The 19,674-nt window shown below is 51.0% G+C and overlaps 8 protein-coding genes across 8 annotated transcripts; 3 read left to right on the top strand and 5 right to left on the bottom strand.

Annotated features, from left to right (window-relative positions):
- The first annotated feature begins 1,216 nt into the window (after positions 1–1,216).
- Positions 1,217–3,275, top strand: B0T23DRAFT_49305 (uncharacterized protein). The gene is made up of 2 exons (XM_062841357.1): positions 1,217–1,856; positions 2,041–3,275. Exons 1-2 carry the CDS (start codon positions 1,588–1,590, stop codon positions 3,056–3,058), a joined length of 1,287 nt encoding a protein of 428 aa, XP_062688413.1. The 5' UTR covers positions 1,217–1,587; the 3' UTR covers positions 3,059–3,275.
- A 97-nt stretch (positions 3,276–3,372) lies between these two features.
- Positions 3,373–5,437, bottom strand: B0T23DRAFT_49225 (uncharacterized protein). The gene is made up of 5 exons (XM_062841356.1): positions 5,147–5,437; positions 4,838–5,073; positions 4,302–4,720; positions 3,986–4,168; positions 3,373–3,843 (listed from the first exon to the last, which is right to left on the bottom strand). The coding sequence occupies exons 1-5, from the start codon at positions 5,341–5,343 to the stop codon at positions 3,688–3,690; spliced, it is 1,191 nt and encodes a 396-aa protein (XP_062688414.1). The 5' UTR covers positions 5,344–5,437; the 3' UTR covers positions 3,373–3,687.
- A 497-nt stretch (positions 5,438–5,934) lies between these two features.
- Positions 5,935–6,683, bottom strand: B0T23DRAFT_49223 (uncharacterized protein). The gene has a single exon (XM_062841355.1). The coding sequence runs from the start codon at positions 6,439–6,441 to the stop codon at positions 6,028–6,030; it is 414 nt and encodes a 137-aa protein (XP_062688415.1). The 5' UTR covers positions 6,442–6,683; the 3' UTR covers positions 5,935–6,027.
- B0T23DRAFT_436552 (uncharacterized protein) lies at positions 6,684–9,537 on the bottom strand. The gene is made up of 5 exons (XM_062840581.1): positions 8,831–9,537; positions 7,845–8,726; positions 7,613–7,782; positions 7,457–7,549; positions 6,684–7,390 (listed from the first exon to the last, which is right to left on the bottom strand). Exons 1-5 carry the CDS (start codon positions 9,360–9,362, stop codon positions 7,175–7,177), a joined length of 1,893 nt encoding a protein of 630 aa, XP_062688416.1. The 5' UTR covers positions 9,363–9,537; the 3' UTR covers positions 6,684–7,174.
- Positions 9,538–10,198: 661 nt separating this feature from the next.
- B0T23DRAFT_408594 (uncharacterized protein) lies at positions 10,199–11,792 on the top strand (the record flags this gene model as incomplete). The annotated part of the gene is made up of 5 exons (XM_062839314.1): positions 10,199–10,620; positions 10,710–10,999; positions 11,064–11,174; positions 11,238–11,527; positions 11,586–11,792. The coding sequence occupies 5 exons, from the start codon at positions 10,199–10,201 to the stop codon at positions 11,790–11,792; spliced, it is 1,320 nt and encodes a 439-aa protein (XP_062688417.1).
- Positions 11,793–12,391: 599 nt separating this feature from the next.
- B0T23DRAFT_326989 (uncharacterized protein) lies at positions 12,392–13,339 on the bottom strand (the record flags this gene model as incomplete). Its single annotated transcript, XM_062835585.1, has 1 exon — positions 12,392–13,339. The coding sequence occupies one exon, from the start codon at positions 13,337–13,339 to the stop codon at positions 12,392–12,394; it is 948 nt and encodes a 315-aa protein (XP_062688418.1).
- A 1,366-nt stretch (positions 13,340–14,705) lies between these two features.
- Positions 14,706–16,065, bottom strand: B0T23DRAFT_49483 (uncharacterized protein). Its single transcript, XM_062841359.1, has 2 exons — positions 15,739–16,065; positions 14,706–15,365 (listed from the first exon to the last, which is right to left on the bottom strand). Exons 1-2 carry the CDS (start codon positions 15,970–15,972, stop codon positions 14,817–14,819), a joined length of 783 nt encoding a protein of 260 aa, XP_062688419.1. The 5' UTR covers positions 15,973–16,065; the 3' UTR covers positions 14,706–14,816.
- Positions 16,066–18,032: 1,967 nt separating this feature from the next.
- Positions 18,033–19,665, top strand: B0T23DRAFT_400087 (endochitinase 1 precursor; the record flags this gene model as incomplete). The annotated part of the gene is made up of 2 exons (XM_062838466.1): positions 18,033–18,749; positions 18,850–19,665. The coding sequence occupies 2 exons, from the start codon at positions 18,033–18,035 to the stop codon at positions 19,663–19,665; spliced, it is 1,533 nt and encodes a 510-aa protein (XP_062688420.1).
- Between the last annotated feature and the right edge of the window lie 9 nt (positions 19,666–19,674).

Here is a 19,674-nt window from a genome sequence, read left to right on the forward strand (position 1 = left end):
GCCCCTTGTGTAGTGTACCCACGCAGTATGTGGTGTACAAGTTTTGTCTCTGCTATTCCATTCTCCTTCCCATCACTGCACAGCTACCCGAGCGTGGGCATGGGCGGGCATGGAGGTGCTGAGAGACAGCCGGAAACTGCCAAGGGACAGACGCTTGTTTTGCCAATCACGTCTTGTCTGCGTGTTGACGATCATCCCCTTCCTTATCCCCTCCAATGATGATACACACGGCAGTAGCCAAACAACGACACGACGGCACTCGCAAGACGAAACACCGTGACAACCGAACTGAAGCACCGTCCCGTCGCAACCACCTCCACGCTGGACGGCCCACGGCACTGGAGCTGTGCGTGCTGGATGGAGCATCTTCATTATTTTGACTGGAGCCGGGCAGTCAAACAAGCATTTAAAAACAGGGGCCACGCTGGAGAAAGCCCAGAAGTGCCATTTTGCAACACGGGGGGCCAAGGAGGAACAGCCCGGGTCGGCGCTGCGTAACGTCATCCACTTTTCCATTTCTTGGCTCTTTGGCGATTCCAGGTTTCCTTTCTTTTCCTTTTCCAGTTTCTTCACGTTTCTCCGTGATCAACATCAAACCCGATACTGCAACGTAGGTATCGATTCCCCCCTTATCTTTATGCTGGGTCCATGGTTGCTTTTGTATTTTCCTCTTCTTCCTCCCGTCATTTCTCCCGCCAGTCTCTCCCGCTCCATTTCCACTCGCTGCGGCTTTCCACCTTTTCTGCATCATCCTACCACCTAGCTACCCTGGGGCGGCCTTGTCCAAGGAATTGAAAGAGAGGAACCGAAATTCCACTTCCAGGGAGCAGCACGCCGGATACAGCGGACGCAACCCACTAAATTCGCTATCGTAACTTTTACATATACCTACGCGGGTACCTCTACTGACAACTGCCCGCCGAACGACCAACCAACCAGCCAGTGTCCAGCCATTGACTGCTGCAGTGCTCACAGCCAGCCAGTGAAACTTGCCGCTCGGCGCTTTTCCCGGCATTGAATCTTACGAGGAGCACCGCATCCCGTCGGCACCACATCAATCGTGAAACGGTGGGATTGAGAGAGAAGAAGTGAAGGGAGGGAAAACCACCAAGACAAGTGCCATCAGGCCACGGGGCCTGGCCAATTTCTTTTCTTTTCTTTTTGGACAACATTCCCTTCCACTACTCTATCGTTTGATATCGACACTTCAGCAAAATCTCAAAATCAACCTGTTGGCGAGAGCGCCAAGCGAATCACTACAGGGGATCACCGCTCCTCGCAACTCTTCTCCTCCACCACAACAGCCCTAGAGTTGGTAATCATCCATTCGCTTTCTAGGTACCTACTCTACGCATCGGCGATCGAGTTCGTTGCTGTGCAATTGCACGTTGCCCCCCTCCACCCCCAAAAAGGAGGAACCCAAACCCAGAAAAGCAATCGGCAACTTTATCTAGTCTCGTCGCGGAGAACACATATTGTTGGAAACGTCAGAAAAATACAATAAAGAGAAGCGAGCACCAACTTGGGGCTGCGTATCGAGGTTCGACCACTTTCACAAGTCGCCCACCACAACCGATACGGGCCGCCATGTCGCGACGACCAGATTCCTTTCGCATGTCGAGTCGGTCTTCATTCTCATCATCAGCGTCGTCATCATCATTATTATCATCGCAGTCTGCGACGACCTTTAAGCGCGCCGCTTTCGACGCTATCCACCATATCCGGGCGTCATTTGCATCTGCGACACAAAAGCGCAGTATTGATCCCAATTGTTCGCCACAGCCGGGCGTGAACCTGTGCGAGAAGCCAGCAGAGGCAACCTCAGATGTTACCTGGGCGATTATTGGCAGTGTGCTGTGAGTGTTTGAAGTTTTCTCGTATTCTTTCTTCAGCCTAAAACCGTCGCATCCCCCGGTCCATGTCCTTCGAAGGAGCCGCCGCCACCCTTGAAAATTGCCCAAAATGGAAACACCGAAAACAAACACTAGGTTGGGACGACATGCTACTCGCCAGACATTGCATACTAACAATACCTTGCAGCGCTTTCGTTGCGGCAACTACCATTATAGTAGCATATCTTCTTCACCTTCGCCGGAAAAAGGTCCACAAGAAAGAAGATCAAAATGACCCGTTCCAGATGGACGACTATGGTTTCGACGAAGCCGCTGCCGCAGAAGCAGCCAAGTCAAAAGCGAATTTGTTCCGACGATCCCATCAATCCTCTACCACTTCGGTTTCCACGCCATCGCCATTAAAACCCATGGAACGCAGGCTGTCCTTTGACGAATCGCCCTACGCTGTTGGCGCCGCTGCCGGGATCCGATCCTCTTCAGCCATTGGGGGAGATGTTATCTACAGCGAAGTCAGCACTCCACCGGGCGCGGCACTGCCGCCTGGCGTCGGCTTGAGAGAAAGTCAATTCCTCGGGGTTCCGGGAATTGAGGGGATGGACTTGGGTGGTTTCCCGATGGATCGGGAACGTGAAAGGGAGCGGTCGAGATCGAGGGCCCGGTCGACTTATTCCCACTCTCCTCACAATGGATCCCGTAGACAGATGCAGCGCCGATCCCGACCCTCCAGTGTGCAGAGCGCTCCGTTTACGCCCGGAAGCCTGACGCCAACGCGAGGACCTAGACCGGCTGCGGGAGGCGACGGAGCCAGTGCCGCCAGTAGCAGCGGCCTTCGCTCTCCCCTTTCCGACGACGCTTCCTCTGCTTCTGTCAGGTCTTCCGAGATGTTGCGTCCGCCCGTCGATGGTGATGTTGACGCTCTTGCTGGCGCCGATATGCCCGGCCCGATACCATGGGAGAGGGATCAACAGCAAGGAAAAGTGGTGGTGGTGAGGGAGACGACGGTGGAGAAGAAGGGAAGCAGCGAAACAATTGCAGAGGAAGACGAAAAGGCCGATAAGCCTAAGAGCAGTCATGGGATCCCCGTGGTAGCCCCGGAAACAGAACGGGTCGCTAAGGAGGAGGGGGAAAAACCTATAACCGCTGAACTGGAGACAGTAGAGGTCGGGATGGAGGGAAAAAGGATCGAGCAAGCGCCAAGGATATGACCTGACCGCGAATTAATGACGCGTACGCGCGCGCGCGGGGAGGAGCATTTTGGATGCGTATGGTGTAATGAATCATTTGCTGCTTACAGGGAAGGATAAAATGGGTGCAATACGGAAGGGTTAAAGATATGTCTTGATTTTTCTATTCTTCTTCCGTCATGGGCATCATCTATCTATCTCTCGGATTCCGCCACGATATAATTCATCATCATGATGGAAGCGCTGCGTAGCGTTATGCATTGTTATAACTTACTTTCGTCATAATGCTTCTTACAATGTGTTCACTTCGTCAATAAATGCATGGGAAGATGGACGTGGAACATGCGTGCAGGGGGAGAGAGAGAGAGAGAGAGGTTGAAACATCCGACGGGTGAATCTCACTATGAGATAGTATCTGTGTAATGGGAGCTTTTCTCTTTGCAGTCATAGGATCTTCATTGATTCTTCCTGAAAGGCAGAAGAGAACAGGATTCATGTGCGAGTATATGTCTGGTCGCTATGGACATCCTGCATATCCACGAGCAAAATGCCTGTGATACTACGACATAGTTGGGAAATACCGCTACATACAATGATATTGAGTCGTCTAAGCCTCTCCATCCTCCCAGTGCCTTCATCGTCCGACACTCTCATTCATATACATAACAGAAAAGGTTATCGCTGACAGTATCCATCAACTTCTTTATTTGCACATCAGGCATTGATGGACCGATGGCAATGGTCTCATTCGTCGTAACGTTTGCGCTGGGGGGTTGGTTCAGGAGTGTATGCGTTCCCCAGAGGCCCTGTATAGCAATCGCATCAACCATGAAGTGAGCACGACGAACTGCAAGAAAAAAAAAAAAAAAAAAAAAAAAAAAAAAAAAAAAAAAAAAAAAAAAAAAAAAAAAAAGCAATTCACGCAAAACACTTCAAGTACGCACGCACCTGTCGGTTCTCAAAGTCCAAGTTTTGCCAGATCCACCAGAGACGATCGATCTGCCCGTGATGAAGCCAGAAGACCGGGTCACCGGGGGAAATGTACATGTCGGCTCCGGGATCACCACCGATCATAAAGTGCCCGGCGGTGTGAATGCCCAGATTTCCTGGGTGGTAGCGAGGGTCGCCCTCCTGGAGTAGTGCTTCTTGTCAGCCAAAAGAAAAAGAAAACAATTTCTGCTTGGAGACCGAGTACCTAGGTAGGGTAGGTAGCCTTGAGCGGAGCGACGGGATAGATTGGATTGGAGACTTCATGTTCACCTACCAGCGTGGTCTGGAACTCAAAAATATTCTTGGTCTGCAGAATGAGATCCGTCGTGTTCCTCAAGGTAGCAAACTTCCTCCCCAACTCTTCGCTCAAGTCACGCTTCAGACACCGCCTGTTGTCCGCCAGAACGTTCGCTGCCACCGTCAGGTTGCCCGGTTCTCCGTATTTGGGCAGTCCCACGGGCCCGAGGTGCGTCTGCATGCCGGCGATAGGACCCGTGGTCACACAGCCACCACCACGCCCGTTGGGCCCGGCCGGGAGAATGTTCACTTGGGTGAAACCGGGAAAGATGAAGCCCGAGTCCCCGTGCGGGACCGGATCGCCGTTGCCACCGAGCGAGGTGTCTGAACCGTCAAAGATGGGGGAGGCGAGGAGATTGTCGACATCGAGACCGTGGTTCCAATAAGCAAGGGCGCCTGGTTGTTGTTACACGACTTTTTTGTTTAGACCATTGGCTGACACACAGGGAAGCGGGGGGTTTCTTTCGGACCATGGAAGGAAGGGCCGTAAGGGGTTGGTAGTTTAGAACGAACCTTTGTAGCCACACTTTTGAAGACCTTGCTCGAACCCATGAATGTAGTAACGGTGCCAGGGAAGAAAGAGACCCGAGAAATGGATGAAAGGTGTCACGTTCAAGTGGAGGTAGATAAAGTCGTCAAAAGCAGAGACAGCGCCGGGAGCTTCGCCTGCTGGAAGAATACTGGGACTCTTCAAGAGACACTTGAATGCCTTGATGTAGTTGCGTCTCTCGGACTTGGAAAGGTTACGCCTGTTCATATGGTGTTAGTCGAGGTAAACTATGCATGACTGGTGATTTTGATATAGAATAGGTAGGCACATACCATTCCTTTCTGACCCTGACATTCTTCCTGTTGCATTTGCCATTGAACCTTTGGTAGGCATTCCTAGAAGCTAATGCGTTGAGCTCCTGGAGAACCACACCCGAGTCAATGGTCTTTTGTCCCCATGAGGAGACATTCAAAGCTAACACGGGCACCGAGAGGACTCCCGTCAACCAGAGCGCAGAAGGGAAGTGCATGTTGGCGATACCTATAGAGGCGAATCTGGAAAAATGGGAGTGATAGCAAGAACGCCTTATGTCAGATCACGACGGCCACCTTTTATACCAAGAAGAGCATCCTGCAGACCTCCCTCTCCCGTTTATCAGGGTATTTTTGGCCGTCCCAGTCCCATGAATAGACATTCCCATCGTACCATCACCGACTGACATCCTAGTAACCGAGCGGCGCGGGTTTCGTCTTACTGTATTTGTATGCTGGTCCGAATCTTGGATGCATCGCTCTATCTGTGCCGTTGTTGATCATCTTTTGTATGGTAATGCCGGTTACTACTTCAATGCAGGTAAGATGCATGATCCCTTGTGTTCCTATCCTGGGCTACCACTCAAGACCTCCATGGGGGCCGCTTTTGCTACGACGGCAGAGGTAGTGCCGAGAAAGTGGGAGGAAATTGCAGAAAAAGTGTCGAGCAACGATTCAATGTCAACAAAGCCAGGGAGACAAGGTATATATGCCTAAGAATAATGTATATCTGAAGACCCGTATAAGGACAAAAGCTGGGTTTCCGTATAGGTAGATTGAGAGGAAGTTTATCCTTCTGAGCACATGCCATCGAGCTTCCACTAGAAAACGGGCATGCTAAGGGAACAGTTGACTAGGACTTCGAGTTGACGCATTTGAACAACTTTCAAGCTTCAATCTGTTCATTTGGGAGGTTGGATCCTCATGTGCCCAATCCGCTCCCCGTCACGGCAAAAACGGCTGTCTGAAGACTCTGCCAAGCAAGACATGATGGAGTTCGTGGAGAATTGAAGTAAGGAACTTGAGTCCCTATTGATGGAGTTTTGAAAGAAAGAAAGGAAAGTGGGTAGGAAGAAAAAAAAAAGGTTGGAAAGGAGAAAAGGGAAAAAAGAAGGAGGAAGGGAAGATAAAAAAAGGAAAGGAAAGGAAGAAAGAAGAAGAGACGAAGAGAGAAAGGAGAGAGAAAAGGAGAAAAGAGGTTGGGAAGAAAAAAAGGATTGGTAGAAGAAAAAAAGATTGTGAAAAAGGAAGAGAAAAAGATGAAAAAAAAATAAGAAAAAGAGAAAAAAAGAAAAAAGGAGGGGGGGAAATCTCATCTGCCGTACTCGAGTCAGTTACTATCATCAAGTTTCAAAAGTCTGCCACAGCTTAGCCGACACATTCACAGCGGCAAGACCGCTCTTGGCTTGACAGTTAAGCGGGAGGTAGGAGATATGTCCCGCCAGACACTATCCATCTTCTGTTCGCACAACGTGCTAACGACGAGATGTCCTTGACGAATCGGATAATCGCTCCTTAGCAAAAAGAAAGAAAAAAGAAAAAGGAAGAAGAAAACCACCCGGAAAAATTAAAATTAGAAAACCGGCAGTCTCCAAATGCCTCGATCACAACTATGTAAGGTAGGTAGGTATGTACGTAGAGTTTCGCTTGAATTTTCTCTACATCTCCCATCGAGTCTTGTTGTTGCCCCTCTTTCAGGCTGCATAGGCAGCACACTGTGTAACCTGACGTTTAACTTTAGCGACGACATGGTGATATCGGGACGGTATTAAGGGAGCACTGGATGTAGGGTCCCCACAGATGGAAATCGTACCACACCTATCAAAACAGCGAATAGCCGAATACGATTCGAGCTTCCAAAACCACCGCGGTACGAAACGCAGAACCCCCTCCGTTGCGCAAACAAGCTTGGTGTATAACTGGTCCGGCACCGTAGATGCGCAGACTTCCAAGATCCTTTCGACTCGCTCTCCATTGCCGAAACTGTCTGCTACCTCACTTCCGCATGAGGCGACAATGGTTGTGACCCAAATAATACTTCTAGAAAACTTAAACCGCCCCTTTCGAAACCGGAATGACAGTCAACTGGACAGTCAACTTCGCAATATCTTCTGTCAGCAAATCTTCCACCTCGATAACCTCGAAGCTCACCGGGGTGGATTCCAACACCTGTGTAGTGGACCGAGGCAACGTCTGACCGGAAATGGTTTCGATAGTTGTCACTCGGAGAGCTTGCTCAGATGGCAGTAACTCAACCTCGAAACCCTGAATAGGTAAGCAAGTCAGCCATGACCACACGAGTAGGTGAAGAACAAAATCGGTAGTACTAACTCCGTACAGATGTGGTATTTCGATCCACAACCTTGGGTCCTCCATTTCTGTCAAACATGACAGTTGTGGCATCCTGAATCGAGAAGGGTCGACCTGTGTCCCTGCTGGTTAGTGCTATCATGGTAGTATCGATGAGCCGCGTTCCATGTATCTTACAAGACAACCAGCAGTATCCTTCATTAATCTGTGAAGCTGCTCTTCCAGGTAAAGGAGTCTTCTTTCCTCCACATGATGCAAAATTTCCGGCTTGAATGCTTCCGCCAGCTCTTGGTTATATGCCGTGTCTCGTGCGGTCTTCCCTTTCCCTCCAAAGGACTTCAAGGTTTCTGTAAAACAACCCGGTCAGCTTACATCCGAAACAGAATTGTGGCGAACTGGGTTGACATACTCCACACACGAGAATTTGTTTGAGCTTCTTCGACGAGCTCTTCCCATGCTCGGTACTCCTCAGAGTACTTGTCCTCGGGCGGCCTGCTACCAGCAATTATATGCAGCGCTGAAAGACCATCACCTTCGGCATCCAATGACCCAGTATTATACCAGTCACATTGTCGCCAGCTGTATTCCTTGCTGAGCGTCTTCAGAGCCCCAGTCCAGTCCTTGTTCACCAGCGCTTGGTGCCACTGCTTGCGTCGCAGAGCATATTGTCTTGGATAGCTGCTAGCCAATTTTCCTCCCAGCCATAGCGCCACATCTTCCTTTTGGAGGCCTCGCGTACCACCAGACCCTCCGTCGAGTTCATCAAAGTCGAGTTTCTTCATCTCAAGAATCTCGCTCAACATTTTATTAGTTAATATCCTGTATCCCTGAACGGTTGTAGGTGCGAATTCTGCTGCTAGTTCTGTACATGCCCGGTACTTGGACGCATCAACTAGTTGCCGGAAGATCTGGCGCTGGACTCTTTTTTCGTCAATGTTTATGTAAGATTCGGTCGAGTGATTGCGATTGGAGTTTATAGTGATAATAATGACTTGTATAATGGGTACACTATCCCCTCTGTTTGGTTTGTTGGTGATAGACAATAATTGGAAGAAGGCGCCCCTGAGTAAAATCTCCCTTTCGCCCTCTGGCGAAATATTGGCCACCGGTATGGTACAGATCGAAGTGACCACGCTGTCCGGGTATTGCGTCCGATAGGCCCTGAGAAGGCCCTCATCAATGCCCCTCGTATGGACCTGAAGGTGCATGTGCACCAATTGTTCGCCCCCCGGTGACTTCTTCGTCGCGAAGTCTTCCATGACCCTAGGATCGGCACTAGTTAACGTCAAGGCTAAGGGGATAGCAAAGCCGCGCATCGTCAAGTCGGTGTTCCCAGAATGTCTTCATAGAAGCGGACGGTTTCCTGGTAGACAGGCATTCCGCGATGCGTGAGACCCTCAAAGTTTCCATAGCGCGGATCACCAAGTTGGGACAGTCGGAGGTTATACAGGTCAATGGTCAGGAACTCGATAAGTGTGGTAGCAACCAGGAGATGCTCTTCAGCAGCGTGTTCCGTACGGAGGGTGTCACTGACCAGCTTGAAGAGGTAGTCGTATCCCGGAACAGAGCAGTACATTTCCAGAGCATCGTACTGCTCGCTGCTGTCAGTGGTACCGATATCAGAAGGGCGACTGACCGAAACGTCAGCGTAGTCGCGGTAACCACTGAGAAGTCGTTCAAGTGGTTCGCGCACCTCTTCCGGGAGCCTCTCGGGCTTACACCATCTCCGCACGGCCTCCACAAGTTGCGCATATGCGCCATTATCCAACCAAGCAGCGCGCACTTCTTCGATCTTACTCCGAAGTCGGGACATGCGTTCACGCTCAACCTGGCCGGAAAAGCCGGACTTGAGTGTCTGGAGGTTCACGGCATCGAGTGGTGCCGAGAATCTCGTCCTGGCTGCCGAGGTGGGTTTGAAACGAGGCATGGTGGGCTCTGTAATATGTGTTCCCTTTTTCGGTGAGTGTCGTCAATGGGTTATTGGCTGAATGGATCAGTTGAATTCGTATGTCATGCTTGTTGGTCCAAGTCAGAAGGATAAGTGCCTTCAGTATGAACGGGCTTGACCCTACTCAAGGTTGGTTATGTCGTTTTGAAACCGCACAGCCGTAAATTCGTCTCATGAACTTCTCTTTGGATAGGTAGGGGTCATGCCATGGAGAGAAAGGAGGCGGTGGGAGGCCGCCCACCAAAAAGAAGGCCCCTCAGCAGTGTGATACCACTGACTGCTATGATAATTGGAAAGAATGGACGGCCCTATTTGGGTATTCATTGCGCAGAAAGCCTTGCAACTGAGTCACTCCTTAAGTCATATCTCCAAGCCAAGCCTGGACTGAGATTTGGAGGGTGTCACAAAACCCCCAGTGCCATGAGCATTGAGTGTGGCGCACGGCTATAGGCGATATCACCCAATGACCATATTCATCACGTCCGACACTCCACATGGGAAGGCAGACAGAAGCAGCCACAACGCCAACTCTTAAGGAACCAAAAGGGAACAGCCTCGTCCACGACGAACCGCGAGCGGCCGGCCTGTTCGTCGTATACGCTAGTCATCCCCGATATCAACCACACAATTCTGTTATAGGCAGGTGAGTTCAAAAAGGATCCCACATCCACGATCTAGAACTCAGGATGAACGGAAGTCTTTGCCATTTCCAGCTTGTATTGCCTTCCTTGCATAAGCTTGCACTTTGAAGGAAAAAGCCTCGTCAATTACCAAGACACCAAAGTGGCCACCGATTGACCACAAGGCAACATATCATGGCCGAAGTACTGACTGGTATTGCCGTCGCAACCGAATCCCTCACTCTTTGCATCAAGGCCGTCGTTATCCTCAAAAGATTCTATGTGACGGTCAAAGAAGCAAGGGAGGATCTCAATAAGATCCTCAACCTGGTCGGACGCACAAGAAACCGTATCGAACTGATGAAGATCACACTCATCGAACTTCGGAAAACAACTGACCCCGGTATTACTGCAGGCTTCATCGCCGCATGTGATGGACTCAACAGAACTCTGAAAGAGCTAGTCCAAGAGGCATCGACTATTGCCAACGGTCGATCTCAATTTGGTATTGCCAGACGTCTGAAATGGTCGATGAGCCACTCCAAGGTTGAGGAACTTGTTCGAAAGCTGGCAGAACAGGAGAAGGAGGTGACAAATTCGTATATGATGCTCAACTCGTAAGCTGATGCCATGTTTGCTACGAGGAGTTTGTCCTGATAACAAACCACAAATTAACCTCTCTCCAAACTCAACAGGAGCTGCAGAGGCTCACAAGGTCATCTGACGAGCGGTCCGAGATCACAATCGCCTTTTGCCAAGAATTAGAGGAGCGCCTTTCCGACGTGTCTACGTTGCGAAGTAGCTCCGAAGAGCCCTCGAGTAGGCCTCGTACTTGGCTTGGGCATACCATTACCGATTACCACTCTCCGGAGTATCTGCAGCTGCGAGACGAGCTATCCGAAGCCGTATACTGGGGTGACTGGGATGTCGTTTTCAACAAGCTTGAGGAGGGGTTCCGGACATTTGGTGAACTGTGGGGGAATGCACCACGAGTGAGTAAGTGAAAGTGCTTTGGACAGGAAGGATAAGCACCGAGAGGCTGATACATACGGCAACACAGAAGATCGAGCGCAGTATCACCACCTCTCAATGTGGACTCCTCTTCATCAAGCGGTATATCATCATGCGCCAGTCCATGTCGTTGAACGATTGCTGGAATATGGAGCTTTCAGTAAGTTGCACACAGAATTTATCTTCAAGTCCGCTCAGAGTGCGATTGTTGACACGGGAGCAGAAACGCTCCGAACAAGAAAATCCGAATTCGGGCATCCCAACTTGACCCCCCTCGAACTTGCTCACGAGATGGAAGTCTTCCATCTTTATGACATTCTCCGACCAGTGATAAAACGTCCTTTGCCACCGCACACCCTGCAGAGAATCGAGTATAATTTTCACCGCCTGATCCGCAGTGAGATAGGGCAGTGTGTTGATACAGCAAAGCTCTATCTCCCTGCTCTTGAGGTTCTCACGGAGCTCTATGGGGAAGCTGTGTGGTTCCCGATTAAGTTTGGACATCCCGGTGCTGTACGTTATTACCCATCTCCGAAGTTCTCGTAACCGACTCTAACAGTAACCGACTCAGGGATACCTTTTCCAGCTGTTGGGCAGGGAGCTTCAGGTCAAATCTGTGAACATCCAGGACAAATCTTCGGAGACCCTCTATCGCGTTATGGAAGACGACATTTATGAGACTGACCAAATCTTCAACTTTGCCGGAGATCTCAAACAGAAGAGAGACATTGATGAAGAGGATACCGCACAATCCTTGCCGTTCAAGCTGGAACTTTGATGCCTCCAGGCACGACAAAGAAAAGACCACGGGTGAAGGATTCTTCTTCTGGCTATTGCTCCACAACCGGATAGTCCGAGCATCCTTGATCAGCACAGTCAGTTATGGGGTCCATATCGACGACGCTTTGGGCTGCGAATTGGCATATTATGGGGTTCGCGACATTAATCCCGCGACAAATGCCCCGAAAGCACAGGGCTGATAGAAACAAGCTGCGAAACGCACCCGGCCCACAAGAGTTGCCGGAGTACAATGTGCTGAGAGACTTGGTCCCCATCTCGAGACCGGCATCGGAAGGGGAAGATGTGAAACCCATTCACATTTCCGATTTCCATAAACCACACCGTTGTGAAAAAACCACAATGAAGGTTGATTCGGAGTGACGGCAAGCCATATCCCATAGCTCGGCAACGTACTCGTCGATGGTATCCGGGCTTCCATCCAGTGCGTACGAGAAGCGAGGCGGTTATACCCCCCAGAACTCGAGGGCTAACCCGTCAATCTCGCTGGGAGGGTATCCGAAGATGGCATATACGTGCTCCACCGCATCTCGGTAACCGGTGTATCCCGTGTCGGCGTACCCTACTGCTTCCACCTTCTCACCTGCCGACTGCACCGCTTCTTGTCATCAACCTCAGCGTGCCGAGCTTCGACCTCGTTTCCGGAGACAGTTGTCCCCGCGCCATGAAGAGGATGTACTCGGCGCGACAAAGAGAAAACATCAAGTCGCGGCCAATAAGATGCGTCCCGGGAGCTCGAAGACACTCGATGTTTCGGTTTGTCGTATCGCCGTTTACTTCCATTTTCAAATGTCCACCTGTTTTCGCCGGACGCGGAGCATAAACCCACCGCGCCAACCTCTCCACATGTTCCGTCGACAACCCGTCAACCGTTACTCGCTTACAGAACTGCGCCAATGTCTCCCGCAACCGCTCTAACGGCTCGCTTCGTACCCACCGGTTCGATCGCATCCGCTGGAACAGTGCCATGATCTCCCCGTCTACCGCGCGATGTTCGTCAGGTATTTTGGGCGACCATACCGCGTCAAACCCGCGGTATTCCTGTTCCGAGGCTAAGTCGGGAAGCACATAGACTGTGTCCTCGTGATGAGTTGTAGGGAGAATGATGCGGAGAGTGTTGGGTCCGTAGCGATGGGGCGCGTTGTGGACATAAGGGTTCTGAGGAACGGTGTCGGAGAGGAAGAGGAAGAGGCCTGCTAGGGATAACTTGTCGTGGAGCAGCTGGTCTCTGTCTTGGGAGAGGTCGGGGGCAGATGTCGCAGCGAGTAAAGAAGCGAGCGTTGGGACGCCGACCATGAGGAGCTCGAGGGCCTTGAATGTGTACAACAGCATCGGGTGCCCCTGTAGCGCCAAAGTCCAATCGTAGAGTTCGTGGATGCGAGAGCCGGACCAGAGTCGCGGTCCGGCTGCGGACAGGAGATACCAAAATATCAGGACAAGGGAAGGGAGAATGGGTGCATATGAAAGGGCTACTAAGGCTTCGATGGCTGATGGCGCGTTGGCGATTTCGGGTACGACAGCGATCATTCAAGTTGCCGTTGTGAGCGTTATGACGGCGGCAACGCGGCGGTCGGTGCTGCTTGGCCATAGCGATAGGCGGAAGCCATTTCGGCATGGGCGTTCGCGAGGGCGTTCAATATGGAGGACGAAGCCGCGGTCGAGAAGGATTCGGTGGAGGAGAAGCCAGGATATTATGGCGCCGAGACAGGAAATTTCCTGGACTGTGTTGTAAAAGGAGGACTGAATTAGCTTTTGCTCCTAGGGTAAAGAAAGGGAGACTGGGGAATGGAAAATAGGTAGGAAGCAGAACGAACAACGGAGGAGGGTGTATCACAGATTGACCAAAATCGATGTTGAGTTCCATATGAATCCATTGGCTCTGCATATGGTACCCCTTCAGTTTGTGTTGTGGTGTTTTCGTCAAGTGTCTCGAGGGTAGAAGATCGCTGTTGTTGTTGTTGTTGTTGTTGTTGTTGTTGTTGTTGTTGTTGTTGTTGTTGTTGTTGTTGTTGTTGTTGTTAGTAGAAGAAAGAGGCCTATGATGAGGACTTTCCCGAAATGTCCCAAGGCGTTTGAATCGTGGGTGGAAGTCGCTGTCAGACCAAATCATCTGCAATTACCACAGGTATAACCTCAATTTCATCGTGGCATCAGCTGAAGTCTACAATGAGTTATTCAATGTTTTCGTTGATGCCGTTGACCACCAAAAAAGGGTAATCGAAGATTGCGAAGTTGAAGTGTTCACTCCGCCCCTCGCACTTCCTTTCTAATGCTGATGCTTCCACTTGCAAGCGACCACTACACTCTTGCCATGCAGCAAGCTTGTCTGCAGTTCCAATTGGAGGAGCCAAATGAGGCGTGAATGTATGTACCTACATGATTTATTTCTGCCTGAGGTGCCTCACAGAAAGGTAATGAGTCTGCAAGGTTACACAATGATATACTGATTGAACCGCTATTTGATTCACGGCCTTGGCTCCAGCTTTCAAAGAGGACTGGGATAATTTCAGATAAATACCTCATTTGAAAAAAATACTTTACTGTCGTGAACATTCTTGCTCGTTAGCCAAAGAAGGGTAGAGGGGGACGCTGTGGCTGGAGGTGCTGTATACTCTTCAACTAATGCGTCCAGTAGGTATGTTCCGCTCCACTATCATTCTCCGTCCAGGAGAGGTTAAAAAAGAAAAAGAAAAAAAAGAGTAAAACTACACACCGATTTGGCAGTTGTCACTAGAGTGACGAGCGCTATTTGCCACCATCTTCCTCCTCTTTTCCTTGTCCATGATCTCTTGAACTATCCTGAGACGAGAATTGGGGAGTACTTCGCATCCCAGCGTCGGGTCTGGTGGTGCCGGCACCGGCGCCTACGGCTGAGACCAATGCAATGACGATGCCTATTCATGCTCGGTTGAAGTCGAGGTGATGCCGGGTTGGTCATTCGCTGGTGCCTCCTCGGAAAGCTAGAGAGGTTTCTCCATCAATGCCGCCAAACTCATCGTCTTCCTCACCGTAAACAAACCCCGACTTTCTCTTCCTCGCTACCCTCGTCGTCCGTGTCACTGGCCTCGTCCACTACGTCCTCGCAATAATCACCCCATATTCCTCCATATGAGTCGCCCTCCATATCCTCGTCAGACTCTCCCTGTGATTGAGATCCTTGGCTAGAGTCATGGTCATCTGCATCCTCATCGTTATAGATCTCCACTAGGTCCTCGGAATATCCATATTGCTCTTCCTCATCCCATTGAATAATCTCCGTGACCTCCGCCTCCACATCCTTGTTGAACCTGATCTCGGTGACCAGGACGTTGCACAGCGAACAGCGACTTCTCATAGGAAAGCCTGACTCGAGAAAGTCGCGGTAGGAGGGGAATCCACTGATGCCCGTCTTGACGATGTACAGGCAGCCACAGTTGGCTACCATGCCGCGGAGGAATAGGGCGGAGGATCTCGGTTTCAGTCTCGGCGGGCAATCCTGGGAGGACTGGGAAGGCTGTGTTGGGTTGTTTGGAAGGGGTCTGCAGGTTTGAGTACTCCGGAATGTGGTAAGGGGCTGGGAGAGAGGTTTGGATGTTAGCTTTTTGCTTCTTTTTTCGTGGACCAATGTGGGCGATAATGAGTTCGACCATGTGTAGAGCAACGAACAAAACCGGCCATCTTGGTTCTGCCCTTTTTCTTTCCTGGCCAGGGCTACCGATCCTTGCCGTGCAGATGATGGCTTTCCGATGCTTTGCGCAGTTACATCTTTGTCATCTTCGTTGGAGTCAAATCACTCGTCCCGGTTCCATTCAACACGACAGCATCTTCCTAGCTGCCGAGCCAGCATCAAGTTTGGCGGTTATTCTGCTGGCAAAGCAAGGAGAGGAAGGAGGAGGGGGGGAAATGAAAAAGGAGGAAAGATATACATAAAATTGAAATTGGCTGACCTGGTCTGAAGAATCTGTTGAGTTGCCGCTCTTAGAGGGCTCTGATGATAGAGATCCCGCGGCCCCTTGGGTGGCGTGACTGGTGTCTGCGTCGCTCTTAGACGACGCGGTTGGCGAACATTCACCCGGTGATTTCGATCGGTTGTTCTCCCTGGATATTTCAGGTACCGCCAGGCCCGTCTTTAGGGCAGCTGCGTAAGACAAGACCGGGGGCTTGCCCTTTGCGGTCTGCATTTTGGTCGTGTGTTCTGGTTACGATCGGGACTGGTCGTTCTCGTTAGACATTCGGGGTCAAAATCTGCTAACAATTTCTTTTTGACAACATGGGCATAAAATAGAGTTGGATAGATGGGGAGTAATGCGCTGTACCCGGGGTGGACAGTTCTCTTATGACTTAGTGACTGAGCAATATCGATGTTTCTTAAGGTTGTTGTTATTTTTTGATCGTTGGAATAAACTTACCGAGTGTTATTCCATGACCAGAACGTACCGTGTTCTTTAGTCCGGCGTTTGGACTGAACTACCGTGCTGTAACGAGGAATGGTCTTTCTTTATATGCTGGTTTGGATGTGAATAATGAAGTGCATCAGGGAAAGAGAAAAGGGAGGACCTTGTCAGTCCCATCCCGATTATTTCAGGACAGGTTTGTTCTTTCATCATTGAGGCCGCTCATGCAACACCGCCGAATGTCCGGTAGTTATGCACGACCTTTTCGGAAGTCCAAAAATTTTAATCATGATATCGGGTATCCAACGGGCATATTATATGCCGAGGTCGGGCTAATACTGCCCTGAATGTGTCGGAAAATCGTGAAATTGATGTTGTCGCTCTCAAACCGTAATAAGTCGCAAGCGTGGGATTTGGAGAGGTAAGGCGTAAGGCACAGACATGTATACCGGAACCCACATCCTACGGCATATTTATCGGTCCAAGTTTGGATGCAAAGCTGGTGTATCTCTGCGCGCCACGCTCATTTAAGATGTCTCTCTAGCTTGGAAATTGTACTTTTATAGATACTGACAGCTTGGATCTGCAACAGTGTATAGGATGCGGCGCGGGGGAATCTATTCGGCTGCCGACCGTTCGGATGAGGAACACGTTCTCGGACGTCAAAAGTGTTCGGCTGGATGACGACGTTATACGGTTCGACGGGCATGAAGCTCGAACCTTGCCGGAGAAAACGTTTGAGACGAAGACCAAGTGACGAAGCACATGACGGGCCTGAGAGCTGGACTGTGGTTGAAACATGCTGGCTATGACGGAATGGTTATAGTGACCAAGATACCTACCGTGAATGGCCTATTCAATAGTAATGATTTTTTGGCTCTGTATTTTCGGCTTTCATTGCTCTCCAAACCCCCAGATCGAAGCGACTGGCTCGTTTAAAGGCAAGTAGCAGGCCCAGTTCTGCGATGAGCACATCACAACAGTTCCTGGATACATGGCTGTATATCACGTCATATGGCGCCGTAGCCTGTGGAGGTTTTCTCCTCTTTGGAAACCCGAAACATCGGCACATGTGGTTGATTCGATTTGGTGAGAGTTCAAGTTGTTCATCTCTTTCGTTGTTTGCCGGTTTCCCAGAGTTTGAATCGTCGTCATCTGTGGATCCACTGTGAGGCCTCTCAGCCACTTGAACGACTGGATCCGTTCTGCGGAGACAGTGGCGCAGTGCCAAGCCTTCGATTAAACCCCTGGCTAGTCCGGACTCCCGGCCAGACTCCAGCCGCGGCGGCCCTCATTATCATCTGTCATGGTTCGTTCCGTCCTTCGTTGCAGTTTGACAAGATGCCATGCTTCATGACCGCCAGTCATCATAGCACACGACAAACTCAAATAACCTCAAGGGCATCGATTCGGCTCCGTACTTAGTTACTTCGTTCCAGGCGGTCAGGAACGTAGGATAGGGTAGGGTATGGTGGCAGTCAGAGTTGAAACTGAATTGATTCCTTGCCTCACTGTGACCACACTCAGACTACTGTCCTTCGACCAGTACGCTACTGTCTTGAACCAGACCACCATACAAAACGAGGCGCATTCGCATCGCCCAACAGTCACATGAGAAAACTCCAATCAACCGACAAACCCCACCCCTGAGAGCATTCAGCCCCTCTCTGACATCCCCTTTCGTCCACTTATCCCCAGAATCACAAGTCGAGCAATCCATTCCCAGTGCGCCAAGCCGGCTTCTGAGACGTATTGAGGTCCATCTCCATCTCCATCTCCATCGAATCCTATCCAATCCATTGGGTCTGGCGCTTCTGTAATCCTAGAAATCCAAAGGGCTGTGCCATATGCCATCCTCATCAAGCCCGAGTAATAGATCCGTTGTGAAGCCCGCCGCTTTGTTCCTTATAAGTCTTGTCGTCCTCCTCTTCTTTTCTACGATACCCTCTCACACTTTTAATTCTACCTTGTTGAGCCAGCTCTACTCTGGTCATCAGCATCCTACAGCAACAATCGCAACTACAGCTACAGTCGCCTTTACGGACTCGGTCACGACCACCATCACTTCTGTTGACAAAGGACCAACACCATCCTCCGTCACATCCACCACACCAGCCACAACAGAAACAAGTACTACTACAACCGAACAACAACCAACACTAACGTCACCAACCATGGGAGGCGGTCCAGACACCACCGGCTACCGCACCGTAGCCTACTTCGTCAACTGGGCCATCTACGGCCGCAAGCACCGGCCGCAAGACTTGCCCGCCGAGAAGCTGACGCACATTCTCTACGCCTTCGCCAACGTGCGCCCGGATTCGGGCGAGGTCTACCTGACGGACCAGTGGGCGGACACGGACATCCACTGGGAAGGAGACAGCTGGAACGACACCGGCACGAACCTGTACGGGTGCCTGAAGCAGCTGAACCTGCTCAAGCGCCGCAACCGCAACCTCAAGGTGCTGCTGTCAATTGGCGGGTGGACATACAGCAGCAACTTCAAGGAGCCGGCGAGTAAAGAAGAGGGGAGGAGGAGGTTTGCTGAAAGTGCTGTTGAACTTGTACGTTTGGAAGTCTCTAGATCTTATCCTCCTTACTTAAAACACCCTTCCTTTCCTAGTCCATGTCCGGGACAAAAAGCTAACACTGCCAACCAAATAGGTCAAAAACCTCGGCTTCGACGGCCTCGATATCGACTGGGAATACCCGCAAAACGCCCAAGAAGCCTCCGACTTTGTCTCTCTGCTCTCAGCCTGCCGCTCCGCCCTCGACGCCTACGCCTCCACCGTCCCTGGGAATCCTCACTTTGAGATGAGTGTCGCCTGCCCGGCCGGCCCGCAGAACTACGAGAAGATGGACTTGCCAGGAATGGACCGGTACCTCGACTTCTGGAACCTAATGGCGTACGACTACGCCGGCTCGTGGGATCAGGTGGCGGGTCACCAGGCCAATCTATTCCATTGCAACAGCAACCCGGCTGCCACGCCCTTCAGTACCCAGCGCGCCGTCGAGTACTACTTGTCGACAGGCGTGGCGGCCGACAAGATCGTTTTGGGCATGCCGCTGTACGGGCGCGCGTTTCAGGGCACCGAAGGATTGGGGCAGCCGTATAGTGGTGTTGGTGAGGGGACGTGGGAGAATGGCGTGCATGATTACAAGAAGCTGCCGTTGGAGGGAGCCGAGGAACGCGTCGATTACGAATCTGGTGCTACGTATTGCTACCATCCGGGAACCAAGACGCTGGTCAGCTATGATACGCCTGGCATGGCGAGGATGAAGGCTGAGTATATCCGGGAGAGAGGCCTTGGTGGTGCCATGTGGTGGGAAAGCAGTGCTGATAAGGAAGGCCCTGATAGCTTGATTGGTACCGTCGTCAAGGGTTTGGGCGGCCTCCCGGCGTTGCGTTGGGACGGCAACTGCATCGACTACCCGAACACCAAGTATGACAACTTGAGGGCTGGGTTTCCGGGAAATTAGGTCGTAGTC

The sequence above is a fragment of the Neurospora hispaniola genome (assembly GCF_033458365.1).
Source record: "Neurospora hispaniola strain FGSC 10403 chromosome Unknown B0T23scaffold_10, whole genome shotgun sequence".
NCBI classification, from domain to species: domain Eukaryota; kingdom Fungi; phylum Ascomycota; class Sordariomycetes; order Sordariales; family Sordariaceae; genus Neurospora; species Neurospora hispaniola.